The 19153-nt window shown below is 38.9% G+C and overlaps 1 protein-coding gene across 1 annotated transcript in view; it reads left to right on the top strand.

The window, feature by feature from the left end:
- The first annotated feature begins 1493 nt into the window (after positions 1-1493).
- GOLGA5 (golgin A5) overlaps positions 1494-19153 on the top strand; it is a 38805-nt gene continuing 21145 nt past the window's right edge. Inside the window, exons 1-6 of the mRNA XM_079127628.1 lie at positions 1494-1748; positions 4057-4630; positions 11573-11800; positions 13561-13780; positions 14232-14355; positions 16678-16881. Coding sequence (XP_078983754.1) covers positions 4087-4630; positions 11573-11800; positions 13561-13780; positions 14232-14355; positions 16678-16881 — 1320 coding nt within the window. The 5' untranslated portion in view covers positions 1494-1748; positions 4057-4086. The remainder of the gene's footprint in view (positions 1749-4056; positions 4631-11572; positions 11801-13560; positions 13781-14231; positions 14356-16677; positions 16882-19153) is intronic.

Genomic DNA, 19153 nt, shown 5'->3' with positions numbered 1-19153 from the left:
GTAACTAAAACTTGCTGACTGTCTTCATCTGTAAAATGGCTTTAGTCAGATTTCGTTAGTTAAGGCTGTGGAGGAATAAATCCTAATTCTGGCTTCTAACAATAAAGGTTTACTTCTCACCTGATGTGACATTCTAGATGTAGACTAATTCATTTCTCTCTTTCTTTTCAGGACTCAGGCTGAGGAAACAGCCCCACCTGGGACACACATTCTCACAAGAGAGGGAAAAAAACCAAGATTGCTAGTGGAAATACATCAGGACTCTTAACACTTCTGTTTAGATGTGGCAAAATATACTTCTGCTCATATTCTATTGGCAAAAGCGGGTCATAGTCAAGCCTGACCTCAGTGAAGCTGGAAAGGACCCACATCCTCCAGGATGCAGTGCTGTCAGGAAACCAGTGATGATGTACGATCCCTAACAGAAAGAGCAACTTAATGCTTGAGAACAACATCACCACCTACTACAGGATAGTTAGTACCTTCTTCAGGTTGTGAGAATTCAGTGAAGTGAAGCACATCCAACGCTTAACAGAGCATTCTGTAGTTAATAAGGGCTAAATAAATGTTTATAATTAATTATAAATTAATTATAAATGACCATTATAATAATTGTCATCTGGTGCAGCTTCAAGTTTTTCTTTTCGCTGGACAGGGCTAAACCTGTCCTGAGAGAAGGAAAAGGAGGAGTTTCCTAATTTTAATTTGGACACAATAAAGCAATGAGTCCAAGGTGCACAAGCTTTGGAACAAGGTGGACCCCTTATTAGGGCAGATGATCTTAGACAAACTACTTAACGTAGTAGTTTGAGGATACCTAGGACTACCTTTTAATCTTGTATTTAGGGTCAAATTAACCTAAACCTGTTCACACAATAAATATTGAGTATTTGGTGAATTACTGAATGCGGATTTTATACTAATTGCACAGATTCTATGAACTGTGTGCAGAACGTACAATACTGCTGTCTGGGAAGTCCTTTCCTGGTCTTTTCAATCCTTATGTCTCACCTTTACCGCCTCCTCTGCAGAGAACTTCCCAGACCACCTGATTTAAAGCACTTCCCCCGCCTCCAGCCACTTCCTGTTTTCTTAGCTACTCTGGGAACATTCAGAAATTGTCGTGTTCATTTCGTTGGTTTACGTAATGTGTAACTCTTGTCATCTGAAAGTAAGCGCTATGAAATCAGGGATCATGCTGTCCGCGTTCCCACGCTCTGCTGTGAGCCTCAACATCTGCATGCGTAAAACTAGAGACCCGAAGGCGGAAGCTGGGAAGGTGAAGCCGGGAGGCTCCCCTAGACTCACTCCTTATTGCCTCTGCCGCCCAAGTAGCCGGCTCTTGGGTCACGCCCCCTGTGGGCGTGGCCTCCAATGTTGTGCCGGCCGCGTGCGCGCCCCGTCGGCTGGAAGCGAGCTACGTCACACGCACGCAGGCCCGTCTCCCCCTCGACCTCCAGGCAGGCGGAAGAGGGGCGTGACCAGGCGCGAGGCCCCCGCAGCCGCCGGCGCTGCCGCCTGAGTCGCCCGCAGGTGCTAGCGGCTCTCGGTTCCCCGCCGCTCAGGCAGCTCGAAGGCCACTCTGTTTGGGGTCCTCGCCGCCCTTCCACGTCTCCCGGAAGAGGCAACCGGGCCACGGCGGGTCCGGGAGGAGGTTTGCTGAGCCTGGGCCCTCTCCGGGCCGGCTTCTGAGGGGCCCGGCCCGGGAGGGCGACGAGGCCGCGGTGCCGCCGCCCCGGAGTCCTCAGGTGAGGCGGCGGCGGGAGCCAGTGGACCGGACGGGTCCGCTTGGGCATTGACGGCCCCAGGCGCGCGGCGCGGTCCTCAGCCGAGACCCGTCCCTCCGGCTCCCGCGGACCGCGCTGGTCTTTGCCGGGATCCGGACTGGGTCGAGGCGGCCGAGTCCCCCGAGCTCCCGCCGACGTGGCTTGCTGCGCACCCGGCGGGGCTGGCCGCGCCGCCCGCTCCAGACGTGGGGGCGAGGTGGCGAGCGCCGAGGGCAGTCCGACCAGCCCGGGGTCCGCGGACCGACGGGCTCCCCGGGCCTGGCCGGCCGGGCCGCAGCCGCCGCTCCTCGATGACACCCGGCCTCCGAGGCGGGCCCTGCGGTCCAGGTGCAGGCCCTCCCCAGCGTGGCCCTCGGCGTCCCGGGCAGCGCCCGAGGGTTCCTGAGGGCCTCGGGCCGCGCAGGCCGCTGGCCGTGTGTGTCACTGGGGCCAGTGCCCAGGGCCATCTTAACGTTCGTTCCACTAGGTGGTCAGCGTTGAGGCTCATGCTGGTGTTTTGAAGCCCTGCTAACGAAAATGGGAGGCAGGACATAAGGAATGAGTGAGAGTGCTTCGGCTGTCACCCTGCAGAATGCCCCAGTCACCACCGGTGTTCACCCGAGCTCGATACTTCACTTCGTTTGGAGTTTTGTGTGTCAGAAAGTATTTCGCCTCCCTTTTCACTTGATTTTACATAAACTCTGACAGAGTCCCTAATAGTCACATTTTATAAGGAAAAGCTTTAAGTGGTGAGTGTCTTCCTGAGGTTATTTAGATTGAAAGAGGCTGGATATGGGAAGGAAGGGGTTAAAGGGTGGGCATGGCTCCAGGTTGACTTAGATTTCCGTGTCTAAGGTGCCATCAGAACTCTTAACCTTTTCTACATTTGTAAAGTGGGTGTATCATGTGGTTGTCACATATTGTGGTTGTGAAGATTAAATATGATAATTTTTGCACAGCATCTAGCACATAAAAATTCATTCATTCAGTACCTGTGTGGCTAGACGCTAGCTGGTAAGTCACTGCTGAGCAGAACAGACATGGTGTTTATCCAGCCCCTCCCCTCTTCCTTAACCAGGAGAGACATGTTAAAAAAGCATCCCAGAATTATAAAGCACGAAGGGTGTGAGGCAAAGAAAGGGTGTGAACAGAGAATGATAGGACCTAGTTTAGATGGAAGGAAGGAGAACTCTGAAGCAGAGAACATTCAAGTGAACAGAGAACAAGAAAGAGTTAACTATGAAAGAGTCCAGGTAAAAGGGATGATGCTCACATTCAAGAACTGGTTGTAGACTTCTTTACAGTCCTCTTTCGTCTATGCCATGAGGGTTAATGACTTCATCATCACCTTGATCTACTGTGGCATACTATAAGTACTTAAATATATGTGTGGAATGGATATAATATGTAATCATATTTCTTACTCCGGACTTACCTTAATGTGCACATGGTAGGTACTCAGTATTTGAATTATTGAAAATATAGTTTAGACATATTGTGTATGTACACTCCTAAATTATCCAAAATAGTGCTTCAGTTTAACATTGATAACTTGTATTAATAGAAGTAGTTTTTTTCAAGCTTTAGACCCCCCCACCCCACCCCACTATATTGGGAATTTAACCCAGGAGTATTTTACCACTGAGCTCCATCCCTAGCTGTATTTGTTTTGTTTTGTTTTGTTTTGGTGAGACAGTATCTCACTAAATTCCTGAGGGTCTGAGTCTGGCCTCAAATTTGCTAACTTCCTGCCTTAGTCTCTTGAGTCACTGGGATTATAGGTGTGTGCCACTGCACCTAAGTTTTAACACTTTGAAACAAATTTCAGATATTGTTTTTATTTGGTTGGGCTGGAATTTGGCCAGACTTAACCATTCACTATCTAGGTGCCAAACTAATTTGCTAGGACTACTGTAAGGAAGTATTAAAGAATGTGTGGCTTGGACAATAGAAATTTATTTTCTCACAATTCTGAAATCCAACATTAAGGTGTTGGCAGGGTTGGTTTCTTTTGGGACTTCTCTCTGGCTTGCTGATGACTCCTTTCTTCCTGTCTTCACATGGTCTTTTCTATGTCTATTTGTGTCCAGATTTCCTCTATATTTTGTATGGTAAGTACATTTATTTTCACCATTTTCTAGATAATGTTTCTCAGCTTTAGTTAGTAGTTTGCTCAAGGGTACCTAGCTAGTAAGAAATAGCATTAGGATTTAAACCCAGGACTGTCTGACTCCAGAGCCCATTACATTCTGCTCTTATGTCATACTGATATTTCATATCCTTTTTTCAGGTTTGCCAGTAGGATTATTCTACTACCATCATGTCTTGGTTTGTTGATCTTGCTGGGAAGGCTGAAGACCTTTTAAACCGAGTTGATCAAGGAGCTGCAACAGCTCTCAATAGGAAGGAAAACACCAGCAACATCATATACAGCAAAAATAGTGACTATCCTGAACTTCATCAGCAAAACACAGATTTGACTTATCAGACCGAACCTAAAGCTACTTATATTTCCACAGCAGCTGATAACATTCGAAATCAAAAAGCCACCATTTTAGCTGGCACTGCAAATGTGAAAGTAGGATCCAGGACACCCGGGGAGGCCTCCAATCCTGTTGAAAATGCTTCTCTTCCTAGGCCTTCATCCCAGTTTGTTCGAAGGAAGAAGTCAGAACCTGATGATGAGCTCTTATTTGATTTTCTAAATAGTTCACAGAAGGAACCCACCGGAAGAGTGGAAATCAAGAAAGAAAAGGGCAAGGCACCTGTCTTCTCAAGGTCTCGGACATCAAGTGTCAGTTCTGTGAACACAAGTGTAACCACCATCAAAGCCTCTGAAGAAAATCCTGGGAGCCAAAGCCATGGTAGTTCATCAGTCCTCCATTCTTTCAGAATTAAGCAAATCGAATATGTCATCGAAGCTTAAGATGTTGTCATAGTATTTCTCATCTATTCTTCAGTCTGTCCCACTGTCTAAGAGCAGGCTCTCTGCCAAGGTGTGGTGTAAACAAGGGAGGCAACATTTAATGTAGTCAGTCAGTATTCCATTATAAGAGGAACCTCGGATTATTGTCTATTGGGTAACTACCAAACCAGCGTCTAGGAAATTATGTCATATTTGATTCCCATTTTAAGATAAAAGAAAAATTTCAAATCTGAAATAAAATGCAGTTTTAGATTGAGAGTATCTCAACCTATTTTTGTTATGGGGATCATAAAAAATGACAGGAGACTGTACTTCACATATATTCTAGTTGGGGACGGGGTGTAAATTTTTTCTCCACATTCTTCAGAAGTAAAGCTGAGAGACTGAACTTCGATTCAAGTTGAAGAATTGAAGGCATTGATCCACTAGTGAAGTAAGAGGTTAGAATTTTGGTTTGCAGTGGTTTTATGAGTTGTGAAATTACCTTTACAAGTACATCTCATCTGTAAAATAAGGTTAACAGGGTAATGTGGCTAATTGAAGTGTTACTGTGCAGTATAAAATTGCAGTAAACATGATAGGTTTTTGCAAAAGTTCTTTATAGAGTTCAGGATTAATGGAAATGTTCTTAAATGTTAAAGTGTCTCTCACTGTTTTGGCTGTTAGTGAATAAAATCTTTATCTTCAGGTTAAAAAAGTTGTATAAAATCATGGGTTTGGAGCTTCGAAAACAGAAGCATGCAGTAGCAGTTGATTATGTTTACACACTCCTAAATTTCTTCTTAACTATCTTTTCATTAATTATACATGATTTATCAAGAACCTACTGAGTACAAGGATAAAGAAGTGTCTAGTAGGTAAGGTAGACATGTAAGCAGATAATTATAGTGTAACAAATGAAGTAATTAAAGTATTTGTCAGAGTGTTGTGGAAGCCACCTAAGATATTAACCCATTTTGTCCTATTGTCCCAGATGTGGAACACCTATAAAAACTTAATCGTGGTATATAATATATGGTACAATTATATAATTATAATATGAACATAATTATAATAACACAAGTTTTAGATTATTATTTTCAACTTTTTTTTGTAGTGGGGGTTAAACCCAGGGGTGCTCACCCAGCCCTTTTATGTTTTCAGACCAGGTCTCCATAAGTTTCCCAGGCTGACCTTGAACTTCTGATTCTCCTGCCTCAGCTTCCCCAGTTGCTGGGATTACAGGCATCCACCACTGTGCTTGGCTGTTTCTAGCTTATTTTAATGCATCAATTGTGTTGCAGTATTTGCAGAATTGAAAACTTGGGACTAATGGGTTATAAAGAAAGGATTCACAGTCTGTATTTTGAACTGGGTCTTAAAGAATGAGTAGGAGATTGCTGGGAAAAAAAAAAAAAAAAAGGAAAAGAAATTGGAGATAACATTCCATTCCACGCAGATAACAGGTCCATAAAAGGTTAGTAGAGTAAAAAAAGGTACAAAAAAGTTCTGGTAACACTGAGTATGAGATGCACAGCCATGAAGAAAGTGAAGCCAGGAAAGGGCAGCTGTTCGTGAAGGCCCTTGTAAAACACTTTTGACCTGTTTATAGGTTCCTATACATCACTGATAAGAATTGACCCCTGAGTGACCTATGTTAGAATCAGTTGTGTTGACTAAGAAAAAAATGGATTTTGGTTACCCCCCAGCCTCACTGAAATCAGATTTCCTGAGGATGGTGCCAGGCCACCTGAATTCTGTCTCCTAGGTGAATTCTGTCTTCCAGCTTTTAATGGTAGGCCATTAAAAGCTGAAAGTGACTGCCATAGGCAGTGTAATGCTTACAGAGGTCTTTAGGCCAAGAGTTGACATGAGTAATTCTAATACTTTTAAGGAAAACAACTTCAATATAATTGTAAAGAACAGATCAAAGGGAACCTGGTTGGCAGGGAAATGAAATAGAATCAATTATAATAGTACATCAGTTATAAGTTTGTTTCTCTAGGGTAGGGTCTCAACCTCAGTACTATTCACATTTTGGGTCAAATAATTTATAGCTGTGGGTTGCTGTCCTGTCCTTCATAGGGTATTCCTGCATCCCTGGCCTCTTAACCCATTAAATGCCAACCAGAAATGTATCCTCATATTGCCAGATGTCCCTGTGGGGTACAATCACAGGAGGTTGAGACTCAATGCTTTAGGATGCCCAGAACTGGAGATGTTGAGTCATAGGGCGTGGAGTAAAGTCCAAGTGGTTTTCTGAAAAGGTCATACCCACTTACACCCTGGCTGGTGGTGGTTAGGAATTCCTTTTGTTCCACATTCTTACAACATTTGATATTTTCAGTGACTTTTTATGTTTTACTAATCATGTCTGTCATTGTTATTTATTTCCTTCACTGCTAGCATGATTGAGCATTTTTTCAAATATTTGACTATGTCTTTTCTGGAAAGTCTCCTTCAATTTTTTGTGGTACTGGGAATTGAAACCAGGGCCTCACACCTGCTAGGCAGTTGCTCTACCACTGAGCTATATCCCCAGCCTTCTTTATAGATTTTATTTATTTATTTTTTTTTTTTTAATTTTTTTTAGTGTTGGGGATTGAACCAGGGCCTCACATATGCTATTTAAGTGCTTTACCACTGAGCCACATCCCCAATCCCTTTTTATTTGTTTATTTTTTTGTAGTTGTAGATGGACAGATTGCCTTTATTTTAATTGTTTATTTTTATGTGGTGCTAAGAATCAAACCCAGTGCCTCACACATGCAGGCAAGTGCTCTGCCACGGACCAATAGCCCCAGCCCCTTTATATATTTTAAATGCCAATTCTTTCTCACTCTGTTTTACCTTGGTTCCCCTACCCCCAGACTCTGGTGTCTCAAAAAGAAGTTCTTAATGTGGATGAATTTCTCAGATTTCTTAATGGTTTAACTATTTCCCTATTTACCTACATTATCTTCTAAAGTTTTTATGATTTTGCCTTTCATATTTAGGTGTTTACCGAAGATTGATTTTTGTGTACATTTTGAGATAGGCAAATTCAGTTTTTTTCCATATGAAAATCAGCTATCCCAGCAATATTTATCGAAGCAACTAGCCTTTCCCTACCAGTTTTCAGTACCACCTATGTCTGGACACTTAATTCTATCCCAGTGCCATATTGTCTTAATGTAGTTTTTAACTATATTTCGATATCTGATAGGGCCACTTCTACCTTGTCATTATTCAAAACTGTTTTGGCCATTCTTTAACTTTTGCACTTTCATGTATATTTTAGATTTGCTTGTCAAGTTTCACAAAAATTCTGTTGGTCTTTTTTCTTTTTACTTCTATGTAGACAGTTTGGTAAGAATCAGCATTCTTACTATATTGAGTTTTCTAATCCATTAATGTGGTATAATTTCAATTTATTTTTAATGTCTGTCATTAATTTATTTTCTCCACAAAGATTTTGCATAATTTATGTTAGACTTATTCATATTATAGATAATTATTATAAGATATTATAAATGATATTTCTTAAAAATTTTTATTGTCATTGCTGGTATGTTGGCATTTGTATATACATTTTAAGCAACTTGTACATAAATGAATGTACAGAAAAATATGTACATTTGAAAACCTAAATATACATATTTTTCTGTACATTTAGGTTTTCAACAATAATAGTCATATCATCTGTGGATAATGGCAGTTTGGTTCTTCTTAGCTTTTTTGTCTTTTGGTAAAACCTTCTTGCCTTACTTCGTTGTCTAGGACCTGACCACCAATTTTGTTTCTTTTTCCTTATCTTAAAGGGTTCCTTGATTTCATGTTAGATGTTTGATAGATACTTTTTAATCAGGTTAAGAACATTCCTATATTTAACTACTTTGGGTTTGTATCATGTTGAATTTTAGCAGTTTTTTCATCTACTTATTGAAATGATAACATGATTTTTCTTCCATAATATTCTATAGTATACAATTCAATTCAATTGATTTTTTTTAAAACATAAAAACAAACAACTTTCAGGTGGCTGATACTCTGTTTAGGATTTTTACATTTATTTTATAAGTGAAATTGACCTGTAATAGTGCAGTTTTAATATTATAGTTATGTTTGTCTTATAAAATGAATTGGAAATTAGTCCCCATTTTTCTCATCTTAATTAATTGGTGTAAGACTGAGATTACTTAATCCCTGAATGTTTGCTAGAACTCACTGGTAAGACCATCAGGTCTTGGAATATTCTTAGTGAAATTTTTGAACTATTAATTTTATTGATTTTTTCATTTCTTAAGAATTTTTCTATTTCATGTACATTTTGGGAAGATTAATTTCAAAAAAATAAGTTGTCACAGCTGAAACTTGAACACAAGCATGATTATTTTGAAGAAACCAAAATGTGACCACACCTACTGCCTGAAGAATATCAGTATCTGACATACGTTAGCCTGGGCCTTGGACTGTACTAAATACCTGAGCACCTTTATTGAAGAGTAATCATCATACTGTAAAATGCATATATTTAAAACATACAATTTAATGAGTTTTAACATCATGTACATTTCAAAACTTATCTGCTTAATATTGTTTATACCTCCCAGAGAACTACTTGTGGTTGTGGCGATTTTTTTTAACCTATAGAGTACCCCTAATGCCACTTTTTATTTAAATTTATTTATTTATTTATTTAAATTTTTTTGTCAAGAAAATGTATTTTTAAAATTATGTTTGTCTTATTTTTTTTTTTTAAACTTCCCCTTAATTCCAATCATGAGATTTTTCCTAGTTTTAAATGATGCTTTGTAGCTTAATTGCCTTGAGGTCAAGTTGCATGGTTTGTATGATACCAGTTCTTTGAAATTTGATATTTGTTTTATGTGCTGGTGAGTGATTTTTTTATGTATTCTGTGTATCTTTGAAAAGGAAATATACTCTTTACTTAGATCCTATGCAATATATAGTTATAGAAATATAGATCTCATATTAAATTTGTAAGTTATGCTTTCAGATCTTCTTTAACCACTCTTTGCTAACTTGATCAGTGACTTTTTGCAGTCAATTCGGTTTTTTTAAAACAGAATTGAATCCAGGGGTGCTTAACCACAGAGCTATAACCCTAACCCTTTTTTATATATTATTTAGAGACAGCGTCTCGCTGAGTTGCTTAGGGCCTTGCTGAGTTGCTGAGGCTGGCTTTGAACTCATGATCTTCTTGCCTCAGCCTCACAAGCTGCTGGAATTACAGTTGTGGGCCTCTGTGCCCGGCTGCAGTCAATTTTTAAGAAAAATTTTATGTGGAATATTTTAAAGCCTGTATCAAGTAAGCAGAATAGTATTATGAACTCTCTACACCTGCCATCCAGCCTCAGTACTGATAAACACTCCCATATTTATTTATTTATTTTAGATTTTTTTTTTGTAGTTGTAGATGGACAGTATATCTTTATTTTATTTTTATGTGATGCTGAATCAAACCCAGTGCCTCACACATACTAGGCAAGTACTCTACCACTGAGCTACAACTGCATCCCCTAGCATGCCCATATTCAAAGCATCATCTCTATCCATTCCCTACCATACTTGATTATTAATTGGGGGGTATTTTTTCTTTCAGGAAAATTTATGTCTGTTGAAATATACAAAAATCCTAGCTGTACAGGCAAATGATGCACTAATGTAACCCACACCTTTATCATGATAAAGATTTCATTTGCACCATAAAGTTTCTTATGCACCTTTTCAGTTAATCTTTCCATCCCTGAAAGTGCCCACTCTTAGGATTTTTTTTTTTTTAACCTTAGTTTTTGCTTATTCTACAACTTCATGTAAGTGAAATTATACCATATGTACACTTTCGACTCTGACCTCTTTTGCTCAGCTGTATTCATGCCGTTCATCCATGTTGTTGATCCTTTACATTCTTTTTTGGTGTGTTTTTTTATATGGATACACACAGTTTGTCCGGTCTCTCTGTGGTCATTAGGATTTTTTACAGTTTTTAGTTAGTATGAAGAAGTTATGGACATTTTTGCACTTGCCTGTTTTGGGCAAATGTTTTCATTACTCTTGTATAAACACCTAGGAGTGGAATTGCTGGGTCAAACAGTAGGTGCAGCTTTAATTTCAGGAGAAATTGAGTTTTTCCACAGTGGTTGTGCCATTTTGTACTTCCACCAGCCACGTATGCAAGTGCCCATTGCTTCATGTCCTCACCAGCGTTAATCACTCTAGCTGGTGTGTATGGGTTCTCATTGTGATTTTAATTTGTTTCTTTGATCACTGAAGACATTGAGCTCTTTTTGATTGATTACTGACCATTTGCTTATCTAACCCTGTAAGGATTCCTTTGCCCATATCACTTAGACATAGTTCATTTTTATCATGTGATTTTTAAATAAAGTGTGCTTGCTGAATTTGTTAACTTAGTAACAATTTAAAACAAGATGAATCTGAATTCATGAGGCCGTATATCTGGTAAGGCATTTTAGATTCCAATCTGATAAAACAGATTTTGTGACCAGTTATTACTCTCCTCTTGAAACCCACAGCTGTTCTGGTGTACCTTCCCAATATTTTAGTGTCGAGACTTCTTTTTTTTTTCCCCAGAAACTAAAACATAGCCACTCAAATTATCTCAGCATTTCTTCTTCCCAGAACTATATTCTTACCTTCTGTATCCCCATTTATTCAGTGTGCCCAGACTTTAAGTGTCCTTAGAGGAAGTCTGTAGTCTTCATTTGTGGGAATGAATTTCCATCAGAGGGAAGGGCAGTCTATTGAGAATTTGTGGTGTTTTGATGTTGTTTTAGCTATAGCAGTCAACTTGAGCCAAAAGGCATTTTACCACAGTAAGTTACTAATGTATACATGGTGTCCATGCCAGTGTAACAATTGTGTGCTTTTTATACAGAAGCTGCTAATAATTCAGATTCTGGTGCTGAAGGGCAAGAGGATTCTTCAAAGGAAAATGTGTCATCAAGTGCTGTTTGTGCTGATCACAACCCAGTACCCAGCGATGATGGCAAATCCCATGAACTGTCTAATCTGCGACTGGAAAATCAACTGCTGAGGAATGAAGTTCAGTCTTTAAATCAGGAAATGGCCTCATTACTTCAAAGATCCAAAGAAACTCAAGAAGGTGACTTTATTTAAATTTTCCAGGACTAGGAATGTAACTTCCAAAAGTAAAACTAAAAATTTTACATCTAACCACAAATAGTTTAGATGAGACTTGTAAAATGGTATCTGCCTTAAAATAGAGGGCCTAAGTTTGGAAATGGTACTAGCTCAAAATAGAATATTGCTATTTTGGCATTTATTTAGGAACCCCTAAGTCTAATCAAACATCAATAATTGCCTAGTTCATTTTCTTAAGGGGAACTGTTCGTGACCAAAGTTGGGGGTTAAGTAAAGTAGTGGACACTGGTAGACAGGGTCACAGTATTGTTACTTCCGGAGGCATCAATGTGCATGGAATCTAGTTTTAAATAGTGTCCTCAGAAATTTTGTGAGGAGGTTGCCTTGAAATAGAAAACCCTTAAATTTCTCAAAAATGACTAATTTAAAAGGAAATAATCTCTAAACTGAGGTAGTGACAGGGGAAGTTGTGAGTGTTATTTTAAGTGTGACTGAGGAGGAAGCAAAAGAGAGAAGAAATGGCCACCATGGTCCCTGGTGAGAGGAGTGAGAGGACTGGGAGAAGTTTTGCCCAGGCATGGAAGGAGACCCAGGAGAGCAGAATAGGAAGATTGTTTAAGACTAGTAGACTGACTTTAGAAAAAGCTTCACTTTACCCAGATTCATGCAGATACAGAGCTTCTTCTGAAACCCTGTAAAGTTTGCTTCGATTTAAAAGAGAAAAAAAAAAACACTTTTCTTGGTGACAAATTACAGTTGACAGATGATATATCCAGATATAGAAATGCTCTTATATTCTGAAATGAAATACTGTAATGCCCTTTAAATTTTTTTTTTTTTTAGTTGTTGATGAACCTTTATTTTATTCATTTATTTATATGCAGTGCTGAGAATCAAACCCAGTGCCTCAGACGTACCAGCAAGTGCTCTGCCACTGAGCCACAACCTCAGTCCATACAATCCCTTTTTTTTTTTTTTTCCTCATCAGTACTGGGGATTGAAACCAGGGCATCTTCAACCCCTCCTACCTTTTTCAAAAATTTGAGGCAAGATCTCACTAAGTTGCTGAAATTATACCCAAACTTGTAATGACAGTCCTGCCTCAGCCTCATAAACTGCTGAAATTAGAGACAAGTGCCACCATGGCCAGCTCTACATCGCTGTTTTTTGCACCAACATCCTAGGTTAAAAAAGCATCTCTTTGTAATAAGAATTGAAAGAAACAGATTCTTTCCTGTGTTTATTTTGAAGTTTTTATTTACTTTTCTGAGGGAGTGGTTCCTGGGGATTGAACCCAGGGCCTTCAGCCTGCTAGGCAGGTTCACTGTCACTGAGCTGCACCCTGTCCCCTAGTCCCTGTATTTACGGTTTTATTTTTGTCGTTGTTGATCCTTGACTGTCCCTTCAGTTTGAATTTCCATTCTTCTGCCTGTCTCTAGCAGAACTCCACAGATTTACTGATGATTTTGCTGTTGTTGACACTTCTAATTTGGGCTGCCAAATACTTTATATCTCCAGGAAAACAACATTGTAGAGGAACAACTAACTTCATGCCCCTTTCTAACTTACTCACTGTAATATAGGTGTGAATATTGACCTTGAAAAATGGTTGTCCCATTTGAGGAAAAAAAAAAAAAAAAAAGTAAAGTTATTTGTAAGCTCCTAATTTTGACAACAAGTACCAAAGAGACAGGGGTCTTTACCATGAAAAAGGTGTGTAGTTTTGCTTATATGGGAAATTTTTTTTTTTTTTTTTTTAAGAATTAAACAAAGCAAGAGCAAGAGTTGAAAAATGGAATATTGACCATTCAAAAAGTGATCGAATAACTCGAGAGCTCCGAGCCCAAGTCGATGACCTTACTGAAGCAGTGGCTGCTAAGGACTCCCAGCTGGCCGTACTGAAAGTGAGACTCCAGGAGGCTGACCAGCTGCTCAGTACTCGCACAGAGGCATTGGAAGCCTTACAGAGTGAAAAGTCACGGTAAGCAGTTCTATCGATAATGAAAAACACAAGCTAGAGTGACGTTTCCAGGACACGTAATGGTAAGTGTTACCTAGCTTACGAATACTAGCTTATGAAAATTAAGCTTTTTGGAAGTTTACAAAAGGAAAAATTTCTTTTGGTAATGTTGGAAACTTATGATTAAAATGGATTTATTGTTTGAATCTTGGAATGCATTGTTAGCAAATTTGAATTTTAAAATATCTGAAGACATAGTGTCATTAATCTTTGATTTATGGTATGTGCTAATTATATTTAGAAACCTGAAAATATAAGTTATATGCCATTAGAAAGGAAAAAGATTTCTCAAAGAATGTTTTAGACAAGCCAACTTTTTTGTGCTTAACACACAGATGCTATAAAAATTATTCTGCCTTCTCATTTGTATGCTGTGGAAATGTGCTAGTTCATGTGATGCCTTTTCTTGTAGAATAATGCAGGATCACAATGAAGGCAGTAGCCTACAGAATCAAGCTCTGCAAACTCTTCAGGAGAGACTGCATGAAGCTGATGCCACTCTGAAGAGAGAGCAAGAGAGCTACAAACAGATGCAGGTAAGAAAGGAGATGACAGCGTTCTGATGTTTGGACAGAAGTCACTTCTTGCTGTTTCATAACCCATTTATTTCTCAATAAAATTCTGTAGTACATTTCAAAAAAGTCTCTGACAAAAATTACATCATTAAACAATTAGCTTGATCCTTGTTAAATTTATTTTATATGCAAGATATAATTAAAATAGTTAATATTCATTAGTGATAGGCATATTTCACTCAGTTCAGATTGCAGTAACCATTACTGTTATGTGAATACATGCTGGTTTGGGGCATCCTGTTTATTCTTCTTGTTTAAGTTTTTCTGATAACAGATTAATTCATTCATTTCAAGAAAAAATTATATATTATTTGTAGTTTTCATCTTAAATGGACTTTTATTTCTAACTTGGCTTCAGCCCTGTCTGCACTTTAAATCACTTGTATAATACTTCCCTGATGCCCAGTCTCCACTTCTGTAGAATTGGATTCAGCTGTATGAAGCAGGGCCCAGGAAGTTTGTTTTTACAAGAGTCACAAGTACTACTTACTATCTAGCAGGCAGCTGGGGTTTTGAATCACTGGTCTGAGCCCTCTTTTTAGCAGGTGAAAATAGACCAACCCTGAAAGTAAATATCAAGTAATATGTTTTGTTGTTTTAACATTTTACTCAACATAGTATATCTAAGGTTTGAGCAACCCTAATGTGAAAGCCTTAAATCTGAAATTCTCCAAAATCTGAAACTGAGCACTGTGATACCACAGTGGAAAATTTTACACTGTAAAACTGCTTTATGCAGAAAATTATTTAAAACATTATATAAAATTACCTTCAAGCTATGTGTATAAAGTGAAACATAAATGAATTTCATGTTTAGACTTGGGTCCCATCCCCAGGGTAGCTCATTATGTAGGTGCAGATATTCCAAAAGATCTGAAAAATAACCAAAATCTAAAACACTTCTGGTCTTAGGCATTTTGGATAAAGGCTATTCAACATGTATTATCATCTCAACATGTTGTCAATATTAAAAATTATTAATGAGATATTTTATATTCTATTTTGTATACTGATTCCTTAAAAACATTATATTTTATACTTACAGCACATTTCAATTCATTCACTAATTTTTTTTAGTTATACTTGATCTGTATTTAGATTTCATAAAATTTACAGATGAACAGGTAGATACCTAAGTATATTAAGAAATTTTCTGAGGACAGATGTCTTCTCAAAAATGAAAGACACAGTTACCCCATGGCCTAGCAGTTCTACTTCTAATATATATCCAAGAGAATTGAAAATATATGCCTACATGAAAACTTGCATGTGAATTTTTATAGCAGTATTATTTATAATAGACCAGAACTGAAAGTAACACAAATATTCATTAGTTGCCTCATGGGATACATACTGTGAGATAGCCTTACTGGGAACTCAGCTATAAGAAATAATGAAGGATTTATACGTGCTGTAACAAGTATCAGTACTTGGGTGAACCTTGAAAATATTAAAGAAGACACAAAGACCACAGATTGTGTGATTCCATTAATATAAAATATCTAGAGTAGGTAAATCCATAGAGAAATCAAGTGGATTAATAGTTACCAGGGGCTGTGGAGGGAGGATGGGTGTGGGATGTATTTGGGGGTTGATGAAGATGTTCTGGACCTAAAAAGTAGTAATTGTTGCACAACTCGGTGAAGACACTGAAAACCAGTGTGTTATGTATTATAAGGGGAATTTTATGGTGTGTGTACTGTATCTCCATAGCTCTGGGGGATTTATTTCTACATAGCCTAATAAATGACAGGCAATGTTTCTTTAGGGTGTGCTTAAAAAGTTTCTTAAACTAAAAAAAATTACATTGGGTAACTTATTAAAAAATTTAAAATGGGGGAGCAGGCATTAGCCATGATATTAGAAAAGATCTAGCTGTTTACTTCATTCCTCCATTTATTTTCTAATAGGCTTTCTGGTTTTCTATAGACCTGATAGCTATTGATCAGCTATTGTCAGACTAGACAATGAACCAGATTCACCTGGGAAATTTCTTTAAAAATAAATTCCCAAGCCTGTTCTTGGAAACTCCATTCACAAGGCCTGACCAAGGCCTGGGATGACTGCTTTTTCGTAAACTCCCAGTTGATTTGGATGCATTGTCGTGTTTGGCAGCCACAACTTTAGGTTTTCTATTCTTTAGCTGCTAACAAATGAAGAATTTCCCCCTGTATTATGTTAGTGGAGTGAGCTAATAAATCCCATAAGATTTCTGAACGAACAGTTGTACAATAGATTTCAAAAAAAATGATGTAATAAGCATGATGTAAAAATTTATTACAGAGTGAGTTTGCAGCACGCCTTAATAAAATGGAGGTGGAACGTCAGAATTTGGCAGAAGCAGTTACTCTGGCAGAAAGAAGATACTCTGACGAAAAGAGGAGAGTAGATGAACTACAGCAGCAAGTCAAGCTGTACAAATCAAACTTGGAGTCTTCTAAGCAGGAGCTAATTGATTACAAGCAGAAAGCTACCAGAATACTCCAAGTAAGCTTGAAATGTGCACCTTTGAATGTTACGATGTGCCAGTTACCTGAGAGACACTGACATCTTAGAGCTTCTCTGAGTAATTTGTTCATGTTTGGCCGAATTGCCTTGCTCTACTCAGAAATTTTATAAAAAAGATAAACTGTCATTTGGTTCTGCTTTTTTAAAAAAAATTGTTCTACCACTATCTAGGTCAGCTTATACCTGATCACTGTGATGATATTAACGTCTTGTTGAGGGCCATTTTATTCTTCCTCATTGATCCCTCACTGAATTTTTCAAAGCGACTGATCTCAGTCTCATCCAGCTCTCAGAATCACCTCACCCAACTTTTTTGCCCCTCCCCTAGCTCTGAGGTAACTTTACCTTTTATTTTGCCAAAAAAGATCATGGTTACCTAATGTAGTCTTACAACTTCTTTTTCCTGCGCCTCTCGTATCAGAGAGAAAACGTGTTTTAGTTTTTTCCTAAGGTTTTCCCCCCACACATTGATTTCATCTCCTCCTACCCCAGTGAAGCCCGTCCTCCATAGGTCTGTCTCTTTTCTTCCTGCTTGTCTCCTTCTTCTGCTACCTCTGGCTTAGCTTATGAAAGACCACACACGGTTACTTAGTGGAAGAACAAAGACTAGATCTTGGGGCATTTGTCTAAGAAAAAAAGCCAATCTTTTTAACTTTTTTACTACTTTCCACTATTTCCCTGTCATCCTCCTTTCTTTCAAGTTTCAGGTGTATCAGGATTATATATATGCTGTTTAATGTCTTTAGAACTTGTTAACTTTAACTCCTTCATTTAATTTGTTTGCTTTCTCAAAAGCCCATAGTGCCCTAAGTATGTATATGTTTTCTTTGTTTCTGCACATTTAGATTTTGGTAGGGTGTTTGACATTGTCTCCTTCCTACCTTCTAGAAACTCCTGCCTTCAATGCCACTCACACCACCTTGGCTCTGTTTTTGTCCTACTGCTGTTTCTATCTCTGTGAGGCCCTCTTCTTCACAGAGTAAAAATCTTCCTACAGTGTGTCCTAAACCCTATTTCTTACCTCTCATTGTCATGTACTCGCTGCTTCTGTCTGTAACCTCCATGTACCTTCAAGCATGTATCTAACCCTAACCTTCTGACCCCAGTGTCTAGCTGCCTACTGTCAGGCATGGGTTTTCCTGGTAATATTTTTGCCACCTGCCAAGAAAGCTTGAACTTACACAGTCACTTTCAAAATTTCACAGGGTCACTTTGTACTCCACCTTTTTCCTTTAGCCCCAGTCTCCAAAACACCTTTTTGATTCTACCTCCATGAAAGATCATAGCCTTCTCCTCCAAATCTTTCTAATTATTTGGGTTGTATCACTCTAATTTGTTCATTCATTGAGAAGGGACTTATGAGTGATCATTCTCTAGGCACCTGACAGGTGCTGAGACAAAGCGCAGAAGACATATCATGCATTCAGTTTAGTGGGAAGAAACCAAAGTTCAAACTAAGGAAGAAAATAAAGTTACTGACACAGTACGATGGGAACTTGAGAGAAAATACTCTTACAATGTACCTGGGGATGTCAGGGATCACTGCATTGAGGAGATACTGTGTAAAGAGAAACTTGAAGGATGAATAGGAAGTCTCATGCTGAGGAAGAGATTTCAGACAGAACTGCCTGTGCCTGAGCCAGGGGACCTGAGAGAACATGGCATACCTGGTAGAGCTAGTTCCCTGTTATTGGAGCATAAAGTACTAGAGATTAAGAGATGAAAGAAAAGACCCAATGAAAGGCAAGAGCCAGATTGTGAAGGGCTTTGTATACCATGCAACGTTTTGATTTTATCCTGTAGGGAATGGGGGGGATGTTAAAGAATTTGAGTAGTATGGTCAGAATTGAGTGTAATAACTGTGGTGGCAGTGAAGAGGTTAGGTGAGAGGTGGACCTCCATCTTGTTCACAATCATATACCCGCACAGTGCCTGGTACACCAGAAATTATTGAATGCACTGAGGAGACAAAGGGTGGGTTGGTGAGATCAGAAGCAGGAGATGATAAAGAGGTGATCATAAGACAGAATAAGGACCTGAGCTAAGTTTGTGGCAGCTGGGCTGGCAAAGAGGATAGCTGATACATAGAAGGTAGAAAACAGGAGACTTGGGCACTGAATTAGAGGGAAGGAGAAGGCAGCAAATGGATCCAGGATGACTGCAGATTTCTGGTTTGCATATAGGAATGTTGTTCCCCTGTACTGTAAAAGGGAAAAACAGGAATGGCGGCAGGTTAAATTGAAGGAGATTA

This window comes from Sciurus vulgaris (genome assembly GCF_902686455.1).
Source record: "Sciurus vulgaris genome assembly, chromosome: 2".
NCBI lineage: Eukaryota > Metazoa > Chordata > Mammalia > Rodentia > Sciuridae > Sciurus > Sciurus vulgaris.
This window is presented reverse-complemented; position numbering and strand designations above follow the sequence as displayed.